Raw genomic sequence first — 22809 nt, forward strand, 5'->3', positions numbered from 1 at the left:
TTGTCTGTAGGAGTTTGTGTGATTCTTCTGGGAGTGGGTGAGGGTTAACGGGAGTTAGAGGTGGGAACAGGTCAAACCACTGCATGGTTCCCTTGCAGCTCCTTCCTGATCCTGGGTGAGGAGACAAGGCTTGAAGCAGGAGTCAGAAGGCTAGGCTAAACTTGAGCCTCAGACCCAACCTCACTCAGCCTCAGTTTCCCCATCTCAGGTAGAAGGACTCCACAGATTGTTAATCTCATCATTAGGCTGTTGGGTGGAGAAAATGAGTGATGAGCATAACAATGAGGTCTGGTTCAGTATCTCCAGGCCCCAGAGTGAGGATCCAAAACACGCAAAATGCGTAAGAACAGAAACTGTGTTTTCTCCAAGATTTGCTCTTAGGTTCCTGGTGGATATAGCCAAAAAGAAGAACAATGTGAAAAAATGGTAAAGATTCTGTGGTTCTTAGGTGTAAAACATGTGTTGGATGTCGTGGGTTCCTGACATACCACAGAGGCAGAAAACCCAAAATTGCCTTATTTGATGAAATAGCCAAGAGACCTGGTGGATTCCTCCGCTTTACCATGGGTATTGCCAGAATCTTGTCTGTGGAGCTTCCAGGCACCCCGGGCTGTGGTTTCTGAGGTTGCTCAATGTTGATGTGCATGAACCCGGCTCCTGAGACCTACACCTTTGATAGCGGGTGGAAGGACTTGGAATTTGTGAAGATGGTGGACTTAGCCTTAAAGAGAAGCTGGTCTGGGGGTTGCTGGAAATTGGGAACCCTAGGTATTGGGGATAGCAGAGAGGACTCATTGAAACCCTGACATTGGTGAGATGTGGGGAATCACACTGGATTGAATTTGTAGCGAACTGCCTCTGGATACCCTGAACTTCACATTCTAGATCGGGGTGTATTATGAGAGGAGCCCCCAATTTGTAGCCTTAGATCCTGGGTGCAGGGAGAGGGTTGCAAGAATTGGGATATTCTGAAATCTCAGGGCATCTATTTGAGTAGAGAGTTGGGATCTCCAGGGAGGTTTGCAGGGATGCTAGGGGAAGGGAGTGAGTGTATTTAAAGATACTGAATACTCACAACTGGTATTTAAATATTCATATTTGGCTGGGTACAGCAGGTAGGGTGCTTGCCTTGCATGCAGCCAAGCCAGGTTCAAAGCCTGGAGCCCACCAGGAATGATCTCTGATCACAGAGCCAGGAATAACCCTTGGGTACTACTGGGTTGGAACCCCAAAATAAAAAATAATAAATTTAAAAAATAAAGCTACACAAGTCCTGGGGTTGAGTCATGGGGGAAACTGTGTTGTGAGTCCTGGTTTCCTCTGTCCTCCTTTTGCTGCGCCACTCACTGCCACCAGAACCACCTTCCCTGGCTGGCTCTGTCCCCAAGTAGGGTGCCAGGCGCTCCAACCTGTCCACTTGGCCTGTGGCTCCAGGAAAACAGCCAGCAATCAAGGGCTGCCACTCTGGACCAGCCAAGTCACAGACAGACTCTCCTTCCTCCCAAGGTACACTGGAGTGATGGGAAGGGATGTCTGTCCAGTGTTGGGAACAGGTCACATCTGGGTGGCAGCAAGATCGAGGCGGGTCCTGTAGTGGGGTGAGAGTTCTTAAATCCTCAGAGAAGACTCCCTGCCCAGCTCCAAGCTTGCCACCTGCTTGACACAGATGGACGTCTCTGCCACCATGTGTGTCTTGCTCCTGTACCTGGCTCTGACCCTGACAGGGACAGGTGAGCAGAAGGGGTGGGGTGGAGGGGACCCTGATTCTCAGACTCTGCCCTTTCCCCTTTCCTGGAACAGCCAGAATGTCCTCTGCCCCACTCACCCACACCCACAAGGGGTGGACCTCAGGGGAATCTTGATTCTTCCAAAATGCCCCACCACCGCAATGGCACTGGACACTGGGCATTCTGTTTCCCTTCTTTGTCCCGTGTACTCTGGGTCCCAAATCCTCCTCCACCCAGGGACTCCTCCCCGCCCACTGCCAGCTCTCAGCTGCACCCTCTATTCCCAACAGCTAGTCCCCACGAGTCCTCCCAGATGTCTTTCTGGTTAATAACACCATCTGGGCACCCCATTCTGAGTTGGGGTGCTGTAAAACTTTCCTTCTCCAGAAATTTTGCCCTTGGACCCACATCCACGGAGGCAAGCACCTACCTGCCCAGCAAAACCACTAGAACCCCAAGCCACAAATTCCTTCCTCCAGGGGATACCTCAGCACCCCTGCTCTTCGGAAACACCCTTGGATCCCAAACTCTATCCCAGTCCTGGTTTTCCTGCCCCCTCTCCGCCAGAGGGTAGGCCAGAGGGCTGAGACCAAGAAATGTGTCCCCTGTGAGTTTCCCCAGGTTCTGCGGTCCCAGAATGACTCACCACCACAACCCTCACTCCATTCATCTCCATCCCTACCCTGGCCCAGGACTCCACCCCTCTCCTAGGCTACCCCTTTCTCTTCACACATTGGCTCAGAATCCCAACTTCCCCTACACTCTGATCCTGATGACACCTTCAGGCCCAAAAGTCTATCTAAAGCTGTGTCCTTTTCAGAACCCGGAAAAGGTTAGGCTGATCATTTGCCAAACCTGATCCCCATCACACCCCCCAAATGCTCCCGCTAATTGCCAACAGCTTCTTCCTGCTCTCTTGAATCTTCCCTCTTAGACTGGGGGTCCCCTGTACCTCAAACTAACCGCAAACACTCAACCCCAAGACCCAGCCTCCTCTCTCCCTAATCTTGAGGGGTCTGTGCTCACAGCACTATCTCTGCACCCACCTGCAGATCCAAATACCCTGTCCATCTGCAGAGACCCCAGCCCCGGTCCTGGGTCCCGATCCTGCATCCTGACTCAGAATCTCCCCCACAGGCGCTGTACTCCCTTATCCTCCTGGTGTCCAGATCCCCCGGGTCATTGGAGGTTGGGAGTGTGAGAGACATTCCCAGCCGTGGATGGCGGCTGTGTACCACTTCAACAACTTTATGTGTGGGGGTGTTCTTGTGCACCCTCAGTGGGTACTCACAGCAGCTCACTGCTATGCCAGGTATGTGGGGACAGGGACCTGAGGGGAGAGAGGACGTGCTGACTAGGGCTTCATCTCCTTCAGGTAACTGGTGATTCCTTCTTTGTGACTAGGGTTCCTCTTCCTCTGTCTTTCTCTCTCTCTCTCACTCTCTCTCTCCCTTTCTCACTCTTTTCCTCTCCCTCTCTCCTCACTGTCCTCTCTCTCTCCCTCTGTTTTGTCTCTTTCCCTCTCCCTCTCCTCTCTCTCCCTTTCTCTCTGTGTCTGTATCTCCTTCTTTTCCTGCCCCATCTCTCTGGGTCTCTGCCTCACTCTGCCCCAGCCCTGCTGAATAACCACCTCCGCTATGAACTGAAGGGGCACCCAGAATCCCCCCGACGTGTGGGAAGGGGGATGAAGATCAAGTCACATATCTGATGGGGAGACTCCCCTTTGTCGCAATGCAGATGCATTCAGGAACCCCTCTCAGCTTCCCATCCTACGCCCAACCCCCGCTGACTCAGTTTCCCCTGCTCACTCTTGGCTCTGTCCTCCTTAGCTGTCTTGGTCTTCATCCTGCTTCTCCCCAGTGGCTCTCTCCTCCTCACCCCTCCCTCCTGTGGCTCCAGCTCACGGTGTCCCCAGCCCTTTCTTCCCAACTGTCCGACCTCCCTCGTGTTCCCCATGTCTCTGTCCATTTCCTTCACCTTTTCTCTCTCATCTTCCCTTGCGTACCCTCTTCCTCATAACTAAGCATCTCTCTCTCTTTATCTGTCTCTCCTCCCCCCTCGGTTTTTTTCCTTCGCCTCTCATCCTCAAATCTCCTCTCCCCTCACCCCGCCTTTCTTCTCTCTCCACAGCAATTATCAGGTCAAGCTGGGACACCAGGACCGTGTTTCTCCTGAAAGCACAGTCCAGTCCTTCCAGGTCACTAAAAGTGTCGTGCATCCTCTCTACGACCTGAGTCTCCTAGATGTCCTGGGCAATAACAAAATGACCTGGAAGGAGTTTGTTGAGACATTCACGGGAGTGGATTTCAGCCATGACCTCATGCTGCTGCGCCTGGAGAGGCCTGCGAAGCTCACACCCGCAGTGCAGGTCATGGACCTGCCCACCCAGGAGCCCCAAGTGGGGAGCATGTGCCATGCCTCTGGCTGGGGCAGCATCGATCCTTATAAGGGTATGATGACAGGGGAGGGAGAGTACAGCGGGTGGAGGGCGCTGGCCTTACCTGTTTTCATCCCTGGTATTCTATATGATCCCCCAAGCCTGACAGGAGTGGCCCCTGAGCAGAATCAGCAGTAAACCCTGACACAGCTGAGTACAAACAAAAAATAACAACCAAAAAGCATATACCAGGGTCCCTTGACTGAGCAGGGCAAGGCAAAGATCTGGGGGGTGGCGGGGGTGCTGACAGGGGCTGACAAGGTCTAAGGGGGGGTGGAGTGGATGAAAGGTGTCTCCCAGTGAGAGGGGAGAGGTAAGGGATCTGCTGCCGTGGGGGCTGTGGAGGGTGGTCTGGCTGGGCAGGTAGGGTGCGGGTGCAGACCCCGGAAACAGGAGCGGCTGGAGTCTCTCTAATTTAATTTCCACAGTTAAATTATCAAGGAAGCTTCAGTGTGTGGATCTCGACCTCCTGCCCAACGACAACTGTGCCAAGGCCCAAATTGCCAAGGTGACCGAGTCCATGCTGTGTGCTGGAGTCATGAAGGGAGGCAAGGACACCTGTGTGGTGAGTCGGAAGCCCCCCACCCCACCCCAGACTTCACTAGGGAATCCCAGTCCAGATTGAAGTCCCACCCTGCTCCCCTGTCCCTCTTTCCCCTTCTAACATATATTGTCACCAGTTTGAAATCTGCAAGCTGCAAGCAAGAGGGGGATACCCAAGCAGGGTTTGGGACGAGTAGCTTGGGGTCCCCCTACAAGGCTGCCACTCCTCTTTTTGATTATGAGTCTGTGCCCCCATCTCAAATTACTCCCCACTTTAGCCAGCACGTGCCCCAGCCTGGGTCCTAGAATTTCACACCCAGACAATGATGTCCCCATTTCTGGCAGTACCCTCTGACCTCTCTCTCTCTCTCTCTATCCCACTCCCCTCTGTGCTGTAGGGCGACTCGGGGGGCCCACTCATCTGTGACGGGGTGCTTCAGGGAATCACATCCTGGGGCCAATCCCCATGTGCAGCGCGCCAAAGACCTGCCCTCTATGTCAAAATATTGTTATATGTGGACTGGATCCGGGAGACCATTGCGACCTACAGCTAAATGCCCAAACCACCCAGTTTCTTACCGCCAGTAAAATCAAATTCTCATCAAGTCTGTGTCAAGTTTGGGGCTGTCTCATTTGCAACAAAATCCACATACTGGGACCAGAGAGAAAACCCAGTGTGAAGGCACTTGCCATGCAATCAGCTGAGTCTTTATAACCCTGTCAGGAGTGATCCCTGAGCTCAAAGTCAGAAAGCCCTGAGCACCACCAGATATATGCTTCCCACTCCCCAAAATATATCCAGATATGGGGGTCTGTGTGCTGGGGACCCACCTACCCAAAACATTTCCACCGCCACCTGGGCTGGGGCTCAAAGCTCTGAAAAGTATGCAGCTGCAGCGGCTTAGCACCTGGCAGGGAGTACGAGCCCACCCCAGCCTGCACCTCAGGGTGTCACCCAAGAGCCAAAAACAAAACACAAGAAAACCACGTAAAACAAAAATTTAAAGAACTCTGCAGTCCTGTTCACCAGGGGCTTGTCCAAAGTCACCCAAAGCCCACGACCCGAAGGGCAAAGCAGCACACGCTGTACTCAGCCTCGCCAAGTGGAGAGAAGAGACGCGCGCTAACAGGAGGACAGCAGGAGCAGAAGGCAGTGGCGCGCACTGGTTTTTGTGACACAGAAGCCAAGAAAGAGGCAGAGGGAAGTTCTCGCAGTCACGCCTGCCCGGGGCGGGGCGTCTTCCGCGCAGAAGCAGGTCTATCCCCAAGGCCGGGCAGTGTAGGGTCACTGCAGGCAAGACTGAACAGCCAGTGGGGTGACTGGATCTGGGGCACGGAGGGCGCAGCTGAGGCATGAGCAGTTCCAAGGGAGCCTCCAACAGACCCAAGAAAGAGAGGCTGGGACGTGGCCTGACACGGCCACCAGGGGCGGGGCCTGAGAAAATCCAGGCGAGGCCTTGCCCACCTGAGAGGTAGTGGGGACCTGAGAGATGCTGGCGGAAGCCACGCCCAAAGCCACCCGAGGCGGGGCTTGAGACAGGCTGGGAGAGGCCACGCCCACCAAATCCAGGCCCGCCTGAGGGAAGGCGGGGCTTGGAAGTACCCAGAAGGCCCGCAGGAGTCCAACAGGTGGCAGGAACAGAGGGCTGGGGACCCGCTGGACAGACAGGGAATGTCTTTGGTCTGGTGAGGGCAAACTACAGGGTGTGAAGCACCACAAAAAGTCTCCTTTGGACTTGCTGGTCACACATGGGGTGGACCGCGGTCCCTCTACGTGGTTACCAGGGTCCGGACAAGCCCCGGTGCAGTTGCCTAGGGGAGCCTACAGAGGAGACCTAGAGGGTGAGTGTACTGGTCCCAGACAGGATTCATGGATCGGCTTCTGCGTGCAGTCTGGAATCGCTCAAGTTGCTCTGCATCGTGGCCGTGCCCTTGCGTGGACGGCCTTCTTTTGCCGAACTGCCTGAGTGATTTAAGTAGTTGAGAGCTCCTTGAAGGCGGAGCGTGCTGCCCTGGACAGCGGCCCCAGCCCGCTAAAGCCTCTGATCCGCCCCACCTCGCCTCAGGCCCCACCCCCACCTGCTAGACCCCGCCCCTTTCCAGTCTGGCCCCGCCCTGACGGCGCACAGCTTCCGCATGCTGCTACTAAATAAGGTAGTTCTTCAGCGGGTTGGATGCCTCTGACTTTCAGCTTAGCGTTTTACAGTTGATTACAAAGAGCGTCTGGCTGAGGAAAATCAAAAACCCTGCACCGGGAGGAGCCAGAGACCAACACGAGGCTAGATGGAGACACTGGGACCCCAGAAAAAGATTAAGAGAAGGAACATCGTCGTCCATATTCAGTGCGCCCTCGCGCTTGCGCAAACGCGCGCGCATGCTCACATACAAACATACACACGCGCCCGCGCGCACACACACGCAAGCACACATGCACGCACGTCGGAAAGCCACCTGCTCTCCCGACTGAAAAAGAAGAGTTGAGAGGATACAAAGAGTGGAGCAAGGATCTGAACAGACATTTATAAACAGACCCAGCAGAGAGAGACACTGAAAGAGACGCCAGGAGTAATTCCTGAATGCACAACCAGGAGTAACCCCTGAGCATCACGGGGTATGACCCAAACACACACAGACACACACACACGCATACAGTGTGGAGGACTTGGGGCTTAGGGGAGACAGAGAGGAATACTTTAGGACAGTGTGACAGCTGGGGGCTGGGAATGGGGACCGCAAGAGCCTTTGACTGGCTTTGAGCGCTTAGTTCAAAAGTTCCGTGAAGCACATGGCCCTGGGCTTGAGGGCAGGGCAGGCCTTGACATCACTGAGGGGCGGGGATTTGTCTCCCTGTTGGAATCTACCTGGAGTCCGTTCACCTGCTGGGAACTTCCTCCATGCGCCCATCTGTGCCTTCAGTGCCTTCAGGGCTCTGGCAGCACTGCATCAGAAGCACAAGCCATCGAAATGGGAACAAGAGTTCTGTTCTCCTCTGCCCAGTGCCCGAGAGTTGGGGTCTGAAGGCAGCGTTCCCCTGATTCCAGGAGACTGCATGGCCTGTCCTGGGAAGGCAAGGCTGTGCCACTTAGCCCTTCGCAGGGCCGGTCGGGGGTACACCAGATCTTGCACCCGAGCCATGAGGAATCCCAAAATGTCCAACGGAGGTCCCAGTTGGCCCCAACTCCAAGCCTAAGTGGTAGCAGGCTCCAGTGTCAAGGCTCTGTTCTTCTACCCTGACTTTGGGACAAGGATGAATCACCCCACAACATATTTCTCAGAAAGTGCCCCATCATTAAGGGAGGTGAGACTTGTGACAGAACAATGAGAGCTCTCAGCAACGAAGGTGGCCTGGAGCCAACACCCATCAGACGCTGCACGTCTGAAACTGGCCCACAGTGAGTCGCAGGGTCAGGCAGCACTCATCTTTGTCCAGGTGATGGAACGAAAGCATTCTGGAATCACTTCCAGCCTGGAATGCAGATTCTTGGAAGGTCTGGAAAATCTACAACATCTGAAGTTCTGGGGTTCTGGATTCTCTGGACATTCGTGGTCCCATTTGCTCTTCAACTCATGATTTCAAGAATATTCAAGGACCTAGATGTCCAGAATGCATCCCCAGATTATCTTATCATATTGAAATATATATATATATATATATATATATATAGCATTGGACTATAACAGAAGAGCACATGGAAAATTTTGAAAGTCCAGACTTCTCACTCTGAAACAACCTACTAGACCTCAGCATCTAGAATCAAGGGGGCAGAGCTTGCTGTGCATGTGTCCAAGCTGGATTCAATTCCTTGTACCCCATATGATTCCCCAAGCACCTCCAGGAGTGATTCCTGTGTGCAGAGCCAGGAGTAACTCCAGAGCACTGCTGTGTGTGACCTCCCCAAAAAACAAAATAAGAATCTAGAATCAAGGCTCCAAAACTTTCAGAATTCAAATTTCAAATAGACCACTTGTACTCCAAGTGTGAGACTTGTCAAAGATCAGACTCCAAAGTGCAAGCACAAATTCAAACTTAAAAACACTTGATGGATTTTAGGCAATGCGCCCAAGTCTCACTCTCTGAATTGCAGAAAACAGAACTGGAGATGCAAAACAAAGGCTCTGAACTAGAGTTCTAGATCCAAAATCTAGAGCTAGAGATGCCACCTGGCACTCAGAACCTTGATCAGATCAGAAGCCACTCTCCAGAACACAGAATCAGGACCCTACATCGAGAACCCTCTTCCAGACACTGACATGTGACTTACCCCAGTTTCTATGCTCTAGACCCCAGATTCTGCATTTTTATCTCCTCCAATACTTGCTTTTACCATTCTGCCTCCCTCAGGATGACAGGAAGTTAATCCTCAGAGACAAAAGCTTCAAATGGGGCCTGAGAGCTGGGAAAGGGATTAAGAGCTTGCCTTGCATGTGACCAACCCCAGTTCAATCCTCGCACCACTTGGTTCCCCAAATACCATCAGGACTGACCCCAAGCACAGAGCAGGAGGAGAACCCCTGAGCAACACAAGGTGTGGTTCCCCAAAGAAGCTTCAACCTAATAAATGCAGAAATGCTCATTATCCATTGTCCCCCGCTCCACCAACCACCTCAGCGTCCAGCCTGTAAAACCCAACTCCCAACCTGCCCTTCCCACCTCCCTGCACTGGGGGTGGGAGGGGCGGGAGCTTATAAATGAGGGTATCTGGGTCTTGCTCCCTTCTCTGTCGCTCACACCGTCTTCGATGCTGCTGGGGGATCTGAAGCAGGTGACACCTTTGAGCCAGGGGCAGCGGTGGTGAGTGTCAAGGGCACCTGGGAGCCTGGATGGACCCATGTGGCCTCCACTGAGGCCCAAATTGCAGCATAATCCAAGAAAATGTCCCAGGGTTGAAAAAGGGATTTGCACAACCTGGGGGGGGTGGGGGCAGCAGAGTGACTCAGCAGAGGTTTGTCCCAGAGCCAGGAATCACACCAGCTGCTCCCAGGGGTGCAGCTTCGTGCCACCTTAGCTTGCCCATGCAGTGCCAGGCATGCAGCCGGCACTAGGTGAGCATTCTCGGGGCTCTGGACTTTGGTGGAGATGGGGAAGACACAAGGGTCCCCCTTCAGGAGAGTTGGGGGCTGGGCCTTAGAGGGTGCACGGGATTCAGTGTATCCCACACTCTCCAGGGCCCCCCAGAGATACACCCTGCTAGGGCTGGGTAGGGGAGTGGAAGACCCTCAGCGAGTCCTCTGTCCCAAGGGGTTTGCGGGGTTTCGGGAGCCCAAGGAAGGTGTGTGCTTGACAGGAAGCACAGACCTGGAAGGAGCAAGGCAGCAGTGCTGATGCCCAGGGCAGAAGCAGCACAGGAAACTTGACTTGCCTTTCCAGCAGTTTCTGCCTCTACCATGGACAGTCCCCAGGCACCGCTAGGGACTTGCGTGGACGGCCTTCTTTTGCCGAACTGCCTGAGTGATTTAAGTAGTTGAGAGCTCCTTGAAGGCGGAGCGTGCTGCCCTGGACAGCGGCCCCAGCCCGCTAAAGCCTCTGATCCGCCCCACCTCGCCTCAGGCCCCACCCCCTCCTGCTAGACCCCGCCCCTTTCCAGTCTGGCCCCGCCCCGACGGCGCACAGCTTCCGCATGCTGCTACCAAATAAGGTAGTTCTTCAGCGGGTTGGATGCCTCTGACTTTCAGCTTAGCGTTTTACAGTTGATTACAAAGAGCGTCTGCCTGAGGAAAATCAAAAACCCTGCACCGGGAGGAGCCAGAGACCAACACGAGGCTAGATGGAGACACTGGGACCCCAGAAAAAGATTAAGAGAAGGAACATCGTCGTCCATATTCAATCCGCTCTCGCGCTCACAAACATACACACGCGCCCGCGCGCGCGCACACGCAAGCACACATGCACACACGACGGAAAGCCACCTGCTCTCCCGACTGAAAAAGAAGAGTTGAGAGGATACAAAGAGTGGAGCAAGGATCTGAACAGACATTTATAAACAGACCCAGCAGAGAGAGACACTGAAAGAGACGCCAGGAGTAATTCCTGAATGCAGAACCAGGAGTAACCCCTGAGCATCACGGGGTATGACCCGAACACACACAGACACACACACACGCACACAGTGTGGAGGACTTGGGGCTTAGTGGAGACAGAGAGGAATACTTTAGGACAGTGTGACAGAGCTGGGGGCTGGGAATGGGGACCCCAAGAGCCTTTGACTGGCTTTGAGCACTTAGTTCAGAAGTTCCGTGAAGCACATGGCCCTGGGCTTGAGGGCAGGGCGGGCCGTGATGTCACTGAGGGGCGGGGATTTGTCTCCCTCTTGGAATCTACCTGGAGTCCATTCACCTGCTGGGAACTTCCTCCATTCGCCTATCTGTGCCTTCAGTGCCTTCAGGGCTCTGGCAGCACTGCATCAGAAGCACAGGCCATCGAAATGGGAACAAGAGTTCTGCTCTCATCTGCCCAGTGCCCGAGAGTTGGGGTCTGAAGGCAGCATTCCCCTGATTCCAGGAGACTGCATGGCCTGTTCTCGGAAGGCAAGGCTGTGCCACTTAGCCCTTCGCAGGGCCGGTCGGGGGTACACCAGATCTTGCACCCAAGCCTTGAGGAATCCCAAAATGTCCAACGGAGGTCCCGGTTGGCCCCAACTCCAAGCCTAAGTGGTAGCAGGCTCCAGTGTCAAGGCTCTGTTCTTCTACCCTGACTTTGGGACAAGGATGAATCACCCCACAACATATTTCTCAGAAAGTGCCCCATCATTAAGGGAGGTGAGACTTGTGACAGAACAATGAGAGCTCTCAGCAACGAGGGTGGCCTGGAGCCAACACCCATCAGACGCTGCACGTCTGAAACTGGCCCACAGTGAGTCGCAGGGTCAGGCAGCACTCATCTTTGTCCAGGTGATGGAACGAAAGCATTCTGGAATCACTTCCAGCCTGGAATACAGACTCTTGAAAGGTCTGGAGAATCTACAACATCTGAAGTTCTGGGGTTTTGGATTCTCTGGACATTCGTGTTCCCATTTGCTCTTCAACTCGTGATTTCAAGAATATTCAAGGACCTAGATGTTCAGAATGCATCCCCAGATTATCTTATCATATTGAAATATATATATATATATAGCGTTGGACTATAACATAAGAGCACATGGAAAATTTGGAAAGCACAGACTTCTCACTCTGAAACAACCTACTAGACCTCAGCATCTAGAATCAAGGGGGCAGAGCTTTCTGTGCATGTGTCCAAGCTGGATTCAATTCCCTGTACCCCATATGATTCCCCAATCATATGGGGTACAATCATTCCTCCAGGAGTGATTCCTGTGTGCAGAGCCAGGAGAGCTAGGGATGCCACCTGGCACTCAGAACCTTGATCAGATCAGAAGCCACTCTCCAGAACACAGAATCAGGACCCTACATCGAGAACCCTCTTCCAGACACTGACATGTGACTTACCCCAGTTTATATGCTCTGGACCCCAGATTCTGCATTTTTATCGCCTCCAATACTTGCTTTTACCATTGTACCTCTCTCAGGATGACAAGAAGATAATCCTCAGAGACAAAAGCTTCAAATGGGGCCTGAGATCTGGGGAAGGGATTAAGAGTTTGCCTTGCATGTGACCAACCCCAGTTCAATCCTTGCACCACTTGGTTCCCCAAATACCATCAGGACTGACCCCAAGCACAGAGCGGGAGGAGAACCCCTGAGCAACACAAGGTGTAGTTCCCCAAAGAAGCTTCAACCTAATAAATGCAGAAATGCTCATTATCCATTGTCCCCCGCTCCACCAACCACCTCAGCGTCCAGCCTGTAAAACCCAACACCCAACCTGCCCTTACCAACCCCTTCACTGGGGAAGGGGGGGGGCGGGAGTTATAAATGAGGGTATCTGGGTGCTTGCCCCCTTCTCTGTCATTCACACCGTCTTCGATGCTGCTGGGGGATCTGAAGCAGGTGACACCTTTGAGCAAGGGGCAGCAGTGGTGAGTGTCAAGGGCACCTGGGAGCCTGGATGGACCCTTGTGGCCTCCACTGAGGCCCAAATTGGAGCGTGATCCAAGAAAATGTCCCAGGGTCGAAAAAGGGATTTGCACAATCTGGGGGAGGGGGCGGCAGAGTGACTCAGCAGAGGTTTGTCCCAGAGCCAGGAATCACACCAGCTGCTCCCAGGGGTGCAGCTTCGTGCAACATTCGCTTGCCAAGGCAGTGCCAGGCATGCTGCCGGCACTAGGTGAGCATTCTCGGGGCTCTGGACTTTGGTGGAGACGGGGAAGACACAAGGGTCCCCCTTCAGGAGAGTTGGGCGCTGGGCCTTAGAGGGTGCACGGGATTCAGTGTATCCCACACTCTCCAGGATCCCCCAGAGATACACCCTGCTACGGCTGGGTAGGGGAGTGGAAGACCCTCAGCGAGTCCTCTGTCCCAAGGGGTTTGCGGGGTTTCGGGAGCCCAAGGAAGGTGTGTGCTTGACAGGAAGCACAGACCTGGAAGGAGCAAGGCAGCAGTGCTGATGCCCAGGGCAGAAGCTGCACAGGAAACTTGACTTGCCTTTCCAGCAGTTTCTGCCTCTACCATGGACAGTCCCCAGGCACCCCTAGGGGGAATTCTGGAGAGGAGCACAAGGCATGAACCCTGAGAACAACTGAGGGTGCGACCCCCCATAAAAAGAATGAAGCCAGGAGACCAAGACTTGATTTTGGGGGTTCCAGTGAGGCAGAAGGGGGCAGCGTCACTCTGGGTGTAAAAGACCCCAAGAGCTGGCTTAGTTGTGGACATGTTGGGTCCAAGACCCCGGGTGAGACCCTAGCGCTGCCAGGAAAGCAGAGAGAGGCACAGATGGAGAAACAACAGAGTGAGACAAAGAGTCTCTGGGGACAGCAGGAAGAGGCAGAGTCAGGGGCCTAGGGAGGGACAGTGTGTCCGTGGCTGAGCCCCAAAGGCCAGAGAGAGCTGGGGCTTGGCCAGGGGACACAGGACCCCCCGCGCAGGGCGTTGAGGATGAAGGAGTGTTCCAGAAACAAGTGATCCTGGGTGTTGGGGGCTGTCGCCATGCAGGGGTCTGGAATCCAGGAGGAAAAGCATCTGGAGGCTGGGGAGTGAGACGAGGGGGGTCCAGCAGGGGCGGGAGGGGACCCTCATGGGTCCCTGATTCATTCTGTCCTACTCTCTCACCAGAAGTCAGCTGAGCCTTGGTGGTCCCTCCATAATTTCGCTTCTCCTCACTGCCTCCGACCTGCTGGCATCTACAGATGATGAGGGGAGTGGTCAGTGGGACTGGGTGCCCTCCATCGAGCACGACCCCCTTCTACTCCCAACGTCTTCTGTTCTATAGCACCACTAAATGTCTGGTTAGCAGGGGCATCCCCAGGTGCCCTGAGGCTTCTCTCAGTTCTAAATTGGAGTTGTGGGGCTGTCCTGTCCTTGCTGTGTGGCCTTGAGAGAATGGATTCACCTCTCTGGGCATTCCTCTGTCTTACCTTTAAGCCAGCACCTATCTCAGACAATAGTGTCCAGGTCTGTGGGTGAGCCCAGCTCAGGCAGGGTGGGGCTGGGGGGACCTCTTCTAAATGGGATTCGAGGGTGTGCACAGAGTGGGGTTGCCAGATCAAGAGCACCCCAGGAGGCGGGAGAGGCACATCGGGCAGAAATTTCTTATGACGTGCTCTCTGGAGTCCAGATTGCTGAGAGTAAGCTTTCCTGAGCCATGCCCCCCTGAACGCTGGGCTCCATCACCCTCTGCTGGCCTCCCCTTAGCCCTTCTCTGTGCCCACTGCACCCAGCTAGAGCTTCCACATTCCACCTCCTCCCGCTTAGTCGGGCCAGATGCATCCCAAGTGCCCCGCAGCCCCGTCTGCGGCCCCTGCCCTTCCCCTGAGCTAAGGCCCTCCTGTGGAACTCCTCGCCCACCACATCCACATACCTCCCACCACATCACCAATCTATGCTGGACCCTGAGCATGGGCACCTGGTCTGGCTGTGCAGTTCCTGTCCATGAGCTCAACTGTGCCCTTGAGGGATGCTGGTGAGGTTGGCAAGTGGACCTCAGCCTCCAGCTCTGTTCCTTCCCTCTGCCAGGATCAGACTGGCTCGCCTGCTTGTCTGAGACTGCAAGTGGCCACGCTCCGGTCCTGTCTCACCGTGCACTTGGTGACAAAGTCTTAAGGGAGCCAAGGCTGTGGGTGACAGTCTGAGTGGCCACTTTCCAGGAAGTGGGTGACACGCTGGGGAACTTGAGGGGTCATCAGGGTGGAATTATATTCTCTGCCTGTCACCACTCCAGGCCACCGAGGACACTTTGTTCTCTGGTGCTTCCTCCCCTCCCCAGAACCCAAGGAGTAAGGATGGGGTTCAGGGCGGGTGACAGTTCTGGGGAGAAAGTGCTCGTGGCAGCTAGAGAGAGGGTGGGAAATGAAACCTAAGGGCCGGATTTTAAAGAACTGAAAATAAAGCATTTAGGTTCAGGGTTGGAGAGATAGCACAGCACTAAGGGCACTTGCTTTACATGCAGCCAGGACCTGGGTTTTATCCCTGGCACCCGTTTGGTCCCCTGAGCCCTGCCAGGAGTGATCCCTGAGCACAGAACCAGGAATAAGCCCTGAGTACCATGGGGTGTAGCCCAGAAACCAAAACCCCAAAACCAAAACAAAGCACCCAATTAAGTTTAATGCGAAAGACATATACAAATATTTGCACTGGAATAATGAGACCAATGAAAAGGCTTGAAAAGTAGAAAGCAAAAGGACAGAGAAAATAAGTCAAAGAGCTGAAAGAAATCCGGGTGCCCTTGGCTCGATTCTTGGCACTGCAAGGATCCCTGAGCACCTGCAGGAATGACCCCCAACCCCAAGTCCTCATGTTTATCAGGACCCAGTCCCCAGCCCCAAGTGACAAAAAAATGAATAAAAGGTACTATGAGCCAGAGAGACAGAGACGGCCCGCAGCTGGCCCTGCAGGTAGCTGACCTGGGTTCAGTCCCTGGCACCACTTTCAGTCCCTGAGCACCACCAAGAAGGACTGCTGAGCACAGAACCACGAGCAAGCCGCAAGCACAACTCCCCCCCCAAAAAATTAATAAAAGGAAAAGGAAGTTTGGGGAGATAGCGCAAGGGGCTGAGCTCGTGCTTGGCGCACTGGAGCCCAATGCCAGAGACTGTCGACCCCCAATGAACTCAGAGCAACACAACTCGGGAGTTGCATCCCCTCTATCCTCTCCACGCACCCCGGCTTCCCCGATGTGGTCCCAAACCCCAATACCAAAACGAAAGTGCAGCCAGGGAGGCCAGGGTGTGGGAGGCGGTGCAGGCAGAGGCGGAGGGCGTTGGAGGGAGGAGGGCAGTGACCGGCAGCACCCCTCTCACCCCTGTCACAGCGGCCCAGGGAGATGGCGACAAGGTGATGCGCGGGGCCGAGTGCGAGCCGCACTCCCAGCCCTGGCAGGTGGCGCTCTTTGAGCGGGGCCGCTTCAACTGCGGAGCTTCTCTGATCGCCCCCAGCTGGGTGCTGTCCGCTGCGCACTGCCAGACCCGGTAAGAGCTGGGCCTAGGGACTGGGGCCTGGAGGCAGGGAAGGGGTTCGGGAGCCCCCGGGCTGAGGATGAAAGAGCTGCAGGCAAGGGCTGCGTTTCTGCCCGGGGCGGTCACCAAGCACGTGGGAGCTCTCCACGCCAGGCCAGCGGCACAATTTTGCAGTCCTTGGTTTCTAAGGGCAGGAGGCTGAAGTCACTGCCTCCTGGGCCGTGGGGGCAGGGCTGGATACCCAGATACCCTAAGCTCGCTCTTTGCGTTTTTCTCCCTGCGCCCACCTGCTCAGCTTCATGCGAGTACGCCTGGGCAAGCATAATCTGCGCAAGCGCGAAGGCTCTGAGCAGCTGCGAACAGTGGTGCGGGTCATCCCGCACCCGGGCTATGAACCTCTCAGCCACCGCCACGACCTCATGCTGCTGCGGCTCGCGCAGCCCGCACGCCTCTCCAGACAAGTGAGCCCCGTAACGCTGCCCACGCACTGCCCACGACCCGGAGAGCCGTGCGTGGTGTCCGGCTGGGGCCTGGTGGCCAGCAGCAGACCGGGGACAACAGGAAGCTGCAAGTCTAAAGGTGCGTGGAACGCCGGAGCTGGACCCCACACCTCCGGGAACCCCGGCTGCAGAGTCCTGTGAGGAGGGCGAGAGGGGTCCGGAAGTGCCAAGGTTCACCCATGTCCACTTTTTCCTCCAGTAAGTCTCACAGACACGCTGCACTGTGCCATCATCAGCATCATCAGGGAGCCCACAAGGAATGATCTCTGATCACAGAGCCAGGAATAACCTCTGGGTACTACTGGGTGGGAACCCCAAAACAAATTAAAATAAATTTTAAAAATAAAGCTGCACAATTCTGGGCTTGAGTCATGGGGGAAACTGTGTTGTGAGTCCTGGTTTCCTCTGTCCTCCTTTCGCTGCACCACTCACTGCCACCCTAACCACCCTCCCTGGCTGGATCTGTCCCTGAGTAGGGTGCCAGGAGCTCCAACCTGTCCACTTGGCCTGTGGCTCCAGGAAAACAGCCAGCAATCAAGGGCTGCCACTCTGGACCAGCCAAGTCACAGACAGACTCTCCTTCCTCCCAAGGTACACTGGAGTGATGGGGAGGGATGTCTGTCCAGTGTTGGGAACAGCCCACATCTGGGTGGCAGCAAGATCGAGGCGGGTCCTGTAGTGGGGTGAGAGTTCTTAAAGCCTCAGAGAAGACTCCATGCCCAGCTCCAAGCTTGCCACCTGCTTGACACGGATGGACGTCTCTGCCACCATGTGTGTCTTGCTCCTGTACCTGGCTCTGACCCTGACAGGGACAGGTGAGCAGAAGGGGTGGGGTGGAGGGGACCCTGATTCTCAGCCTCTGCCCTTTCCCCTTTCCTGGAACAGCCAGAATGTCCTCTCCCCCACTCACTCACACCCACAAGGGGTGGACCTCAGGGGAATCTTGATTCTTCCAAAATGCCCCACCACCGCAATGGCACTGGACACTGGGGATTCTGTTTCTCTTCCTTGTCCCGTGTTCTCTGGGTCCCAAATCCTCCTCCACCCAGGGACTCCTCCCCGCCCACTGCCAGCTCTCAGCTGCACCCTCTATTCCCAACAGCTAGTCCCCACAAGTCCTCCCAGATGTCTTTCTGGTTAATAACACCATCTGGGCACCCCATTCTGGGTTGGAGTGCTGTAAAACTTTCCTTCTCCAGAAATTTTGCCCTTGGACCCACATCCAGGAAGGCAAGCACCTACTTGCCCAGCAAAAACACTAGAACCCCAAGCTACATATTTCTTCCTCCATGGGATCCCTCAACTCCTAGTCTTCAGAAATACCCTAGGATCCCAAACTCCTTCGCAGTCCTGGTTTTACTGCCCCCTCTCCCCGGAGGGGAAGCCAGAAGCTGAGACCAAGAAATGGGTCCCCTGTGAGTTTCCCCAGAAAACCCTACTCCCCAGTTTTTCTGGGGTCCCAGAAAAACTCACCGCCACAACCCTTACTCCATTCATCTCCATCCCGCCCTGGCCCAGGGCCACCACTCCTCTCCAGAGCTACCTTGTTCTCTTCGCACATTGGCTCAGAACCTTAAGTTCCCCTATACTCTGAGCCCTATGGCACATTCAGGCCCCAAAGTCTGTCCAAAACTGCGTCCTTTTCAGAACCCTGAAAAGGTTAGGCTGATCATTTGCCAAAACTGAGCAACATCACGCCCCCCCCCCCAATGTTCCCCTTAATTTCCAACAGCTTCTTCCTGCTCTCTTAAATCTCCCCTCTTAGCATCTAGGGTCCCCTGTACTCCAGACCAACACCCAACACTCAACCCAAGACCTGCCTCCTCTCTCCCTCTTCTTGAGGGGTCTGTGCTCACAGCACTGTCTCTCCACCCACCCACAGTTCCAACTGCCCCGTCCATCTGCAGAGACCCCAGCCCCAGTCCTGGGTCCTGATCCTGCACCGCTGACTCAAAAGCTGACTCCCCCACAGGCGCTGTACTCCCTTATCCTCCTGGTGTCCAGATCCCCCGGGTCATTGGAGGTTGGGAGTGTGAGAAACACTCCCAGCCCTGGATGGCGGCTGTGTACTACTTCGAAAAATTTATGTGCGGGGGTGTTCTTGTGCACCCTCAGTGGGTACTCACAGCAGCTCACTGCTATACCAGGTATGTGGGGACTGGGGACCTGAGAGGAGAGAGGACATGCTGACTAGGGCTTCATCTCCTTCAGGTAACTGGTGATTCCTTCTTTGTGACTAGGGTTCCTCTTCCTCTGTCTCACTCTCTCTCTCCCTCTCTCGCTCTCTTCCTTTCCCTCTCTCCTCACTGTCCTCTCTCCTTCTCCCTCTGTTTTGTCTCTTTCCTTCTCCCTCTCCTCTCTCTCCCTTTCTCTCTGCGTCTGTATCTCCTTCCTCTCCTGCCCCGTCTCTCTGGGTCTCTGCCTCACTCCCTCTGCCCCAGCCCTGCTGAGTAACCACCTCTGCTATGAACTGAAGGGACACCCAGAATCCCCCCCCGACGTGTGGGAAGGGGGATGAAGACCAAGTCATATACCTGATGGGTACTCCCCTTTGTCGCAATGTAGATGCATTCAACAACCCCTCCCAGCTTCCCATCCTACACCCAACCCCCTCTGACTCAGTTTCCCCTGCTCTCTCTTGGCTCTGTCCTTCTTAGCTGTCTTGGTCTTCATCCTGCTCCTGCCCTGTGGCTCTCTCCTCCTCACCCCTCCCTCCTGTGGCTCCAGCTCACAGCGTCCCCAGCCCTTTCTTCCCAACTGTCTGACCTCCCTCGTATTCCCTGTGTCTCTGTCCATTTCCTTCACCTTTTCTCTCTCATCTTCCCATGCATACTCTCTTCCTCATAACTCAGCATCTCTCTCTCTTTATCTCTCTCTCCTCCCTTCTTGGTTTTTTTCCTTCGCCTCTCATCCTCAAATCTCCTCTCCCCTCACCCCACCTTTCTTCTCTTTCCACAGCAATTATCACGTCAAGCTGGGACTCCAGGACCATATTTCTCCTGAAAGCACAGTCCAGTCCTTCGAGGTCAATGAAAGCATCGTGCATCCTCACTACAACATGAGTATCCTACCCATCATATACAAAGAGAATAAGACCTGGGAAGAGTTTTATAAGATATTCACGGGAGTGGATTTCAGCCATGACCTCATGCTGCTGCGCCTGGAGAGGCCTGCGAACCTCACGCCCGCAGTACAGGTCATAGACCTGCCCACCCAGGAGCCCCAAGTAGGGAGCATGTGCCATGCCTCTGGCTGGGGCAGCATCAATCCTTATAAGGGTATGATGCCAGGAGAGGGAGAGTACAGCGGGTGGAGGGCGCTGGCCTTACCTGTTTTCATCCCTGGTATTCTATATGATCCCCCAAGCCTGACAGGAGTGGCCCCTGAGCAGAATCAGGAGTAAGCCCTGACACAGCTGAGTACAAACAAAAAATAACAACCAAAAAGCATATACCAGGGTCCCTTGACTAAGTAGGGCAAGGCAAAGATCTGGGGGGGTGGAGGGTGCTGACAGGAGCTGACAGGGTCTAAGGCGGGGTGGAGTGGATGAGAGGGTGTCTCCCAGTGGGAGGCGAGAGGTAAGGGATCTGCTGCCGTGGGGGCTGTGGAGGGTGGTCTGGCTGGGCAGGTAGGGTGCGGGGTGCAGACCCCGGAAACAGGAGTGGCTGGAGTCTCTCTAATTTAATTTCCACAGTTAATTTATCAAGGAAGCTTCAGTGTGTGGATCTCGACCTCCTGCCCAACGCCAACTGTGCCATTGCCCAAATTGCCAAGGTGACTGAGTTCATGCTGTGTGCTGGAGTCATGAAGGGAGGCAAGGACACCTGTGCGGTGAGTCAGAACCCTCCCCCCGCCCCCGCCACCACTAGGGAATCCCAGTCCAGATTGAAGCCCCACCCCGCTCCTCTACCCTCCTTCTCCTTCTAACATATATTATCACCAGTCTGAAAGCTGCAAGCAGGCGGGGGATTCCCCAGCAGGGCTTGGGACGAGTAGCTTGGGGTCCCCCTACAAGGCTGCCACTCCTCTTTTCGATGACATGTCTGTTCCCCAATCCCAAATTACTCCCCACTTTAGCCAGCACTTGCCTCAGCCTGGGTCCTAGAATTTCACACCTGGACAATGATGTCCCCATTGCTGGCAGTAGCCTCTGACCTCTCTCTTTCCCACTCCCCTCTGTGCTGTAGAGCGACTCGGGGGGCCCATTCATCTGTGATGGAGTGCTTCAAGGAATCACATCCTGGGGCTATCACATATGTGCAGCGCGCCGAAGACCTTCCCTCTATGTCAAAATATTGTTATATGTGGACTGGATCCGGGAGACCATTGCGACTTACAGCTAAATGCCCACCTCACCCAGTTCCTTACCCCCAGTAAAATCAAATTCTAAAGTCTGAGTCAAGTTTGGGGCTGTCTCATTTGCAACAAAATCCACATACTGGGACCAGAGAGAAAACCCAGTGTGAAGGCACTTGCCATGCAATCAGCTGAGTCTTTATAACCCTGTCAGGAGTGATCCCTGAGCTCAAAGTCAGAAAGCCCTGAGCACCACCAGATATATGCTTCCCCACTCCCCAAAATATATCCAGATATGGGGGTCTGTGTGCTGGGGACCCACCTACCCAAAACATTTCCACCGCCACCTGGGCTGGGGCTCAAAGCTCTGAAAAGTATGCAGCTGCAGCGGCTTAGCACCTGGCAGGGAGTACGAGCCCACCCCAGCCTGCACCTCAGGGTGTCACCCAAGAGCCAAAAACAAAACACAAGAAAACCACGTAAAACAAAAATTTAAAGAACTCTGCAGTCCTGTTCACCAGGGGCTTGTCCATAGTCACCCAAAGCCCACGACCCGAAGGGCAAAGCAGCACACGCTGTACTCAGCCTCGCCAAGTGGAGAGAAGAGACGCGCGCTAACAGGAGGACAGCAGGAGCAGAAGGCAGTGGCGCGCACTGGTTTTTGTGACACAGAAGCCAAGAAAGAGGCAGAGGGAAGTTCTCGCAGTCACGCCTGCCCGGGGCGGGGCGTCTTCCGCGCAGAAGCAGGTCTATCCCCAAGGCCGGGCAGTGTAGGGTCACTGCAGGCAAGACTGAACAGCCAGTGGGGTGACTGGATCTGGGTCGCGGAGGGCGCAGCTGAGGCATGAGCAGTTCCAAGGGAGCCTCCAACAGACCCAAGAAAGAGAGGCTGGGGCGTGGCCTGACACGGCCACCAGGGGCGGGGCCTGAGAAAATCCAGGCGAGGCCTTGCCCACCTGAGAGGTAGGGGGGACCTGAGAGATGCTGGCGGAAGCCACGCCCACAGCCACCCGAGGCGGGGCTTGAGACAGGCTGGGAGGGGCCACGCCCACCAGCTCCAGGCCCGCCTGAGGGAAGGCGGGGCTTGGAAGTACCCAGAATGCCCGCAGGAGTCCGACAGGTGGCAGGAACAGAGGGCTGGGGACCCGCTGGACAGACAGGGAATGTCTTCGGTCTGGTGAGGGCAAACTACAGGGTGTGAAGCACCACAAAAAGTCTCCTTTGGACTTGCTGGTCACACATGGGGTGGACCGCGGTCCCTCTACGTGGTTACCAGGGTCCGGACAAGCCCCGGTGCAGTTCCCTAGGGGAGCCTACAGAGGAGACCTAGAGGGTGAGTGTACTGGTCCCACACAGGATTCATGGATCGGCTTCTGCGTGCAGTCTGGAATCGCTCAAGTTGCTCTGCATCGTGGCCGTGCCCTTGCGTGGACGGCCTTCTTTTGCCGAACCTGCCTGAGTGATTTAAGTAGTTGAGAGTTCCTAGAAGGCGGAGCGTGCTGCCCTGGACAGCGGCCCCAGCCCGCTAAAGCCTCTGATCCGCCCCACCTCCTCTCAGGCCCCCTCCACCTGCTGGACGGCTTCCTTGCCTGGCCCCACCCTTGACCGGCGCACCTGTTCTGCAGGCTGCCACCAAGGAAGGGTTGGATGCCTCTGACTTTCAGCTTAGCGTTTTACAGTTGATTACAAAGAGCGTCTGGCTGAGGAAAATCAAAAACCCTGCACCGGGAGGAGCCAGAGACCAACACGAGGCTAGATAGAGACACTGGGACCCCAGAAAAAGATTAAGAGAAGGAACATCG

General features: G+C 55.0%; 3 protein-coding genes across 3 annotated transcripts; all 3 read left to right on the plus strand.

Moving 5' to 3' along the window:
* Window positions 1-1684: 1684 nt before the first annotated feature.
* On the plus strand, window positions 1685-5261 carry LOC130043354 (blarina toxin-like). The gene is made up of 5 exons (XM_056135607.1): window positions 1685-1730; window positions 2865-3039; window positions 3858-4177; window positions 4593-4729; window positions 5106-5261. The coding sequence occupies exons 1-5, from the start codon at window positions 1685-1687 to the stop codon at window positions 5259-5261; spliced, it is 834 nt and encodes a 277-aa protein (XP_055991582.1).
* Window positions 5262-15608: 10347 nt separating this feature from the next.
* KLK15 (kallikrein related peptidase 15) lies at window positions 15609-16981 on the plus strand. Its single transcript, XM_056135556.1, has 4 exons — window positions 15609-15650; window positions 16075-16223; window positions 16507-16744; window positions 16883-16981. The coding sequence occupies exons 1-4, from the start codon at window positions 15609-15611 to the stop codon at window positions 16979-16981; spliced, it is 528 nt and encodes a 175-aa protein (XP_055991531.1).
* A 499-nt stretch (window positions 16982-17480) lies between these two features.
* Window positions 17481-21054, plus strand: LOC130043350 (blarinasin-2-like). The gene is made up of 5 exons (XM_056135604.1): window positions 17481-17526; window positions 18684-18858; window positions 19670-19995; window positions 20400-20542; window positions 20899-21054. Exons 1-5 carry the CDS (start codon window positions 17481-17483, stop codon window positions 21052-21054), a joined length of 846 nt encoding a protein of 281 aa, XP_055991579.1.
* The last annotated feature ends 1755 nt before the right edge of the window (window positions 21055-22809 follow it).

The sequence above is a fragment of the Sorex fumeus genome, unplaced genomic scaffold, assembly GCF_029834395.1.
Source record: "Sorex fumeus unplaced genomic scaffold, SorFum_2.1 ptg000122l, whole genome shotgun sequence".
Classification (NCBI taxonomy): domain Eukaryota; kingdom Metazoa; phylum Chordata; class Mammalia; order Eulipotyphla; family Soricidae; genus Sorex; species Sorex fumeus.

What these genes read in the sequence shown, in the direction of transcription:
- LOC130043354 (XM_056135607.1), top strand. Translation starts at nt 1,685, where the DNA reads ATGTGTGTCTTGCTCCTGTACCTGGCTCTGACCCTGACAGGGACAG. An exon ending in GCAGCTCACTGCTATGCCAG is followed by an intron (nt 3,040 to 3,857) that starts GTATGTGGGGAC and finishes CTCTCTCCACAG; the next exon opens with CAATTATCAGGTCAAGCTGG. An exon ending in GAGGCAAGGACACCTGTGTG is followed by an intron (nt 4,730 to 5,105) that starts GTGAGTCGGAAG and finishes TCTGTGCTGTAG; the next exon opens with GGCGACTCGGGGGGCCCACT.
- KLK15 (XM_056135556.1), top strand. Translation starts at nt 15,609, where the DNA reads ATGAGCCAGAGAGACAGAGACGGCCCGCAGCTGGCCCTGCAG. An exon ending in GCTGCGCACTGCCAGACCCG is followed by an intron (nt 16,224 to 16,506) that starts GTAAGAGCTGGG and finishes CCACCTGCTCAG; the next exon opens with CTTCATGCGAGTACGCCTGG. An exon ending in TGGTGTCCGGCTGGGGCCTG is followed by an intron (nt 16,745 to 16,882) that starts GTGGCCAGCAGC and finishes GGAAGTGCCAAG; the next exon opens with GTTCACCCATGTCCACTTTT.
- LOC130043350 (XM_056135604.1), top strand. Translation starts at nt 17,481, where the DNA reads ATGTGTGTCTTGCTCCTGTACCTGGCTCTGACCCTGACAGGGACAG. An exon ending in TCTGACCCTGACAGGGACAG is followed by an intron (nt 17,527 to 18,683) that starts GTGAGCAGAAGG and finishes ACTCCCCCACAG; the next exon opens with GCGCTGTACTCCCTTATCCT. An exon ending in GAGGCAAGGACACCTGTGCG is followed by an intron (nt 20,543 to 20,898) that starts GTGAGTCAGAAC and finishes TCTGTGCTGTAG; the next exon opens with AGCGACTCGGGGGGCCCATT.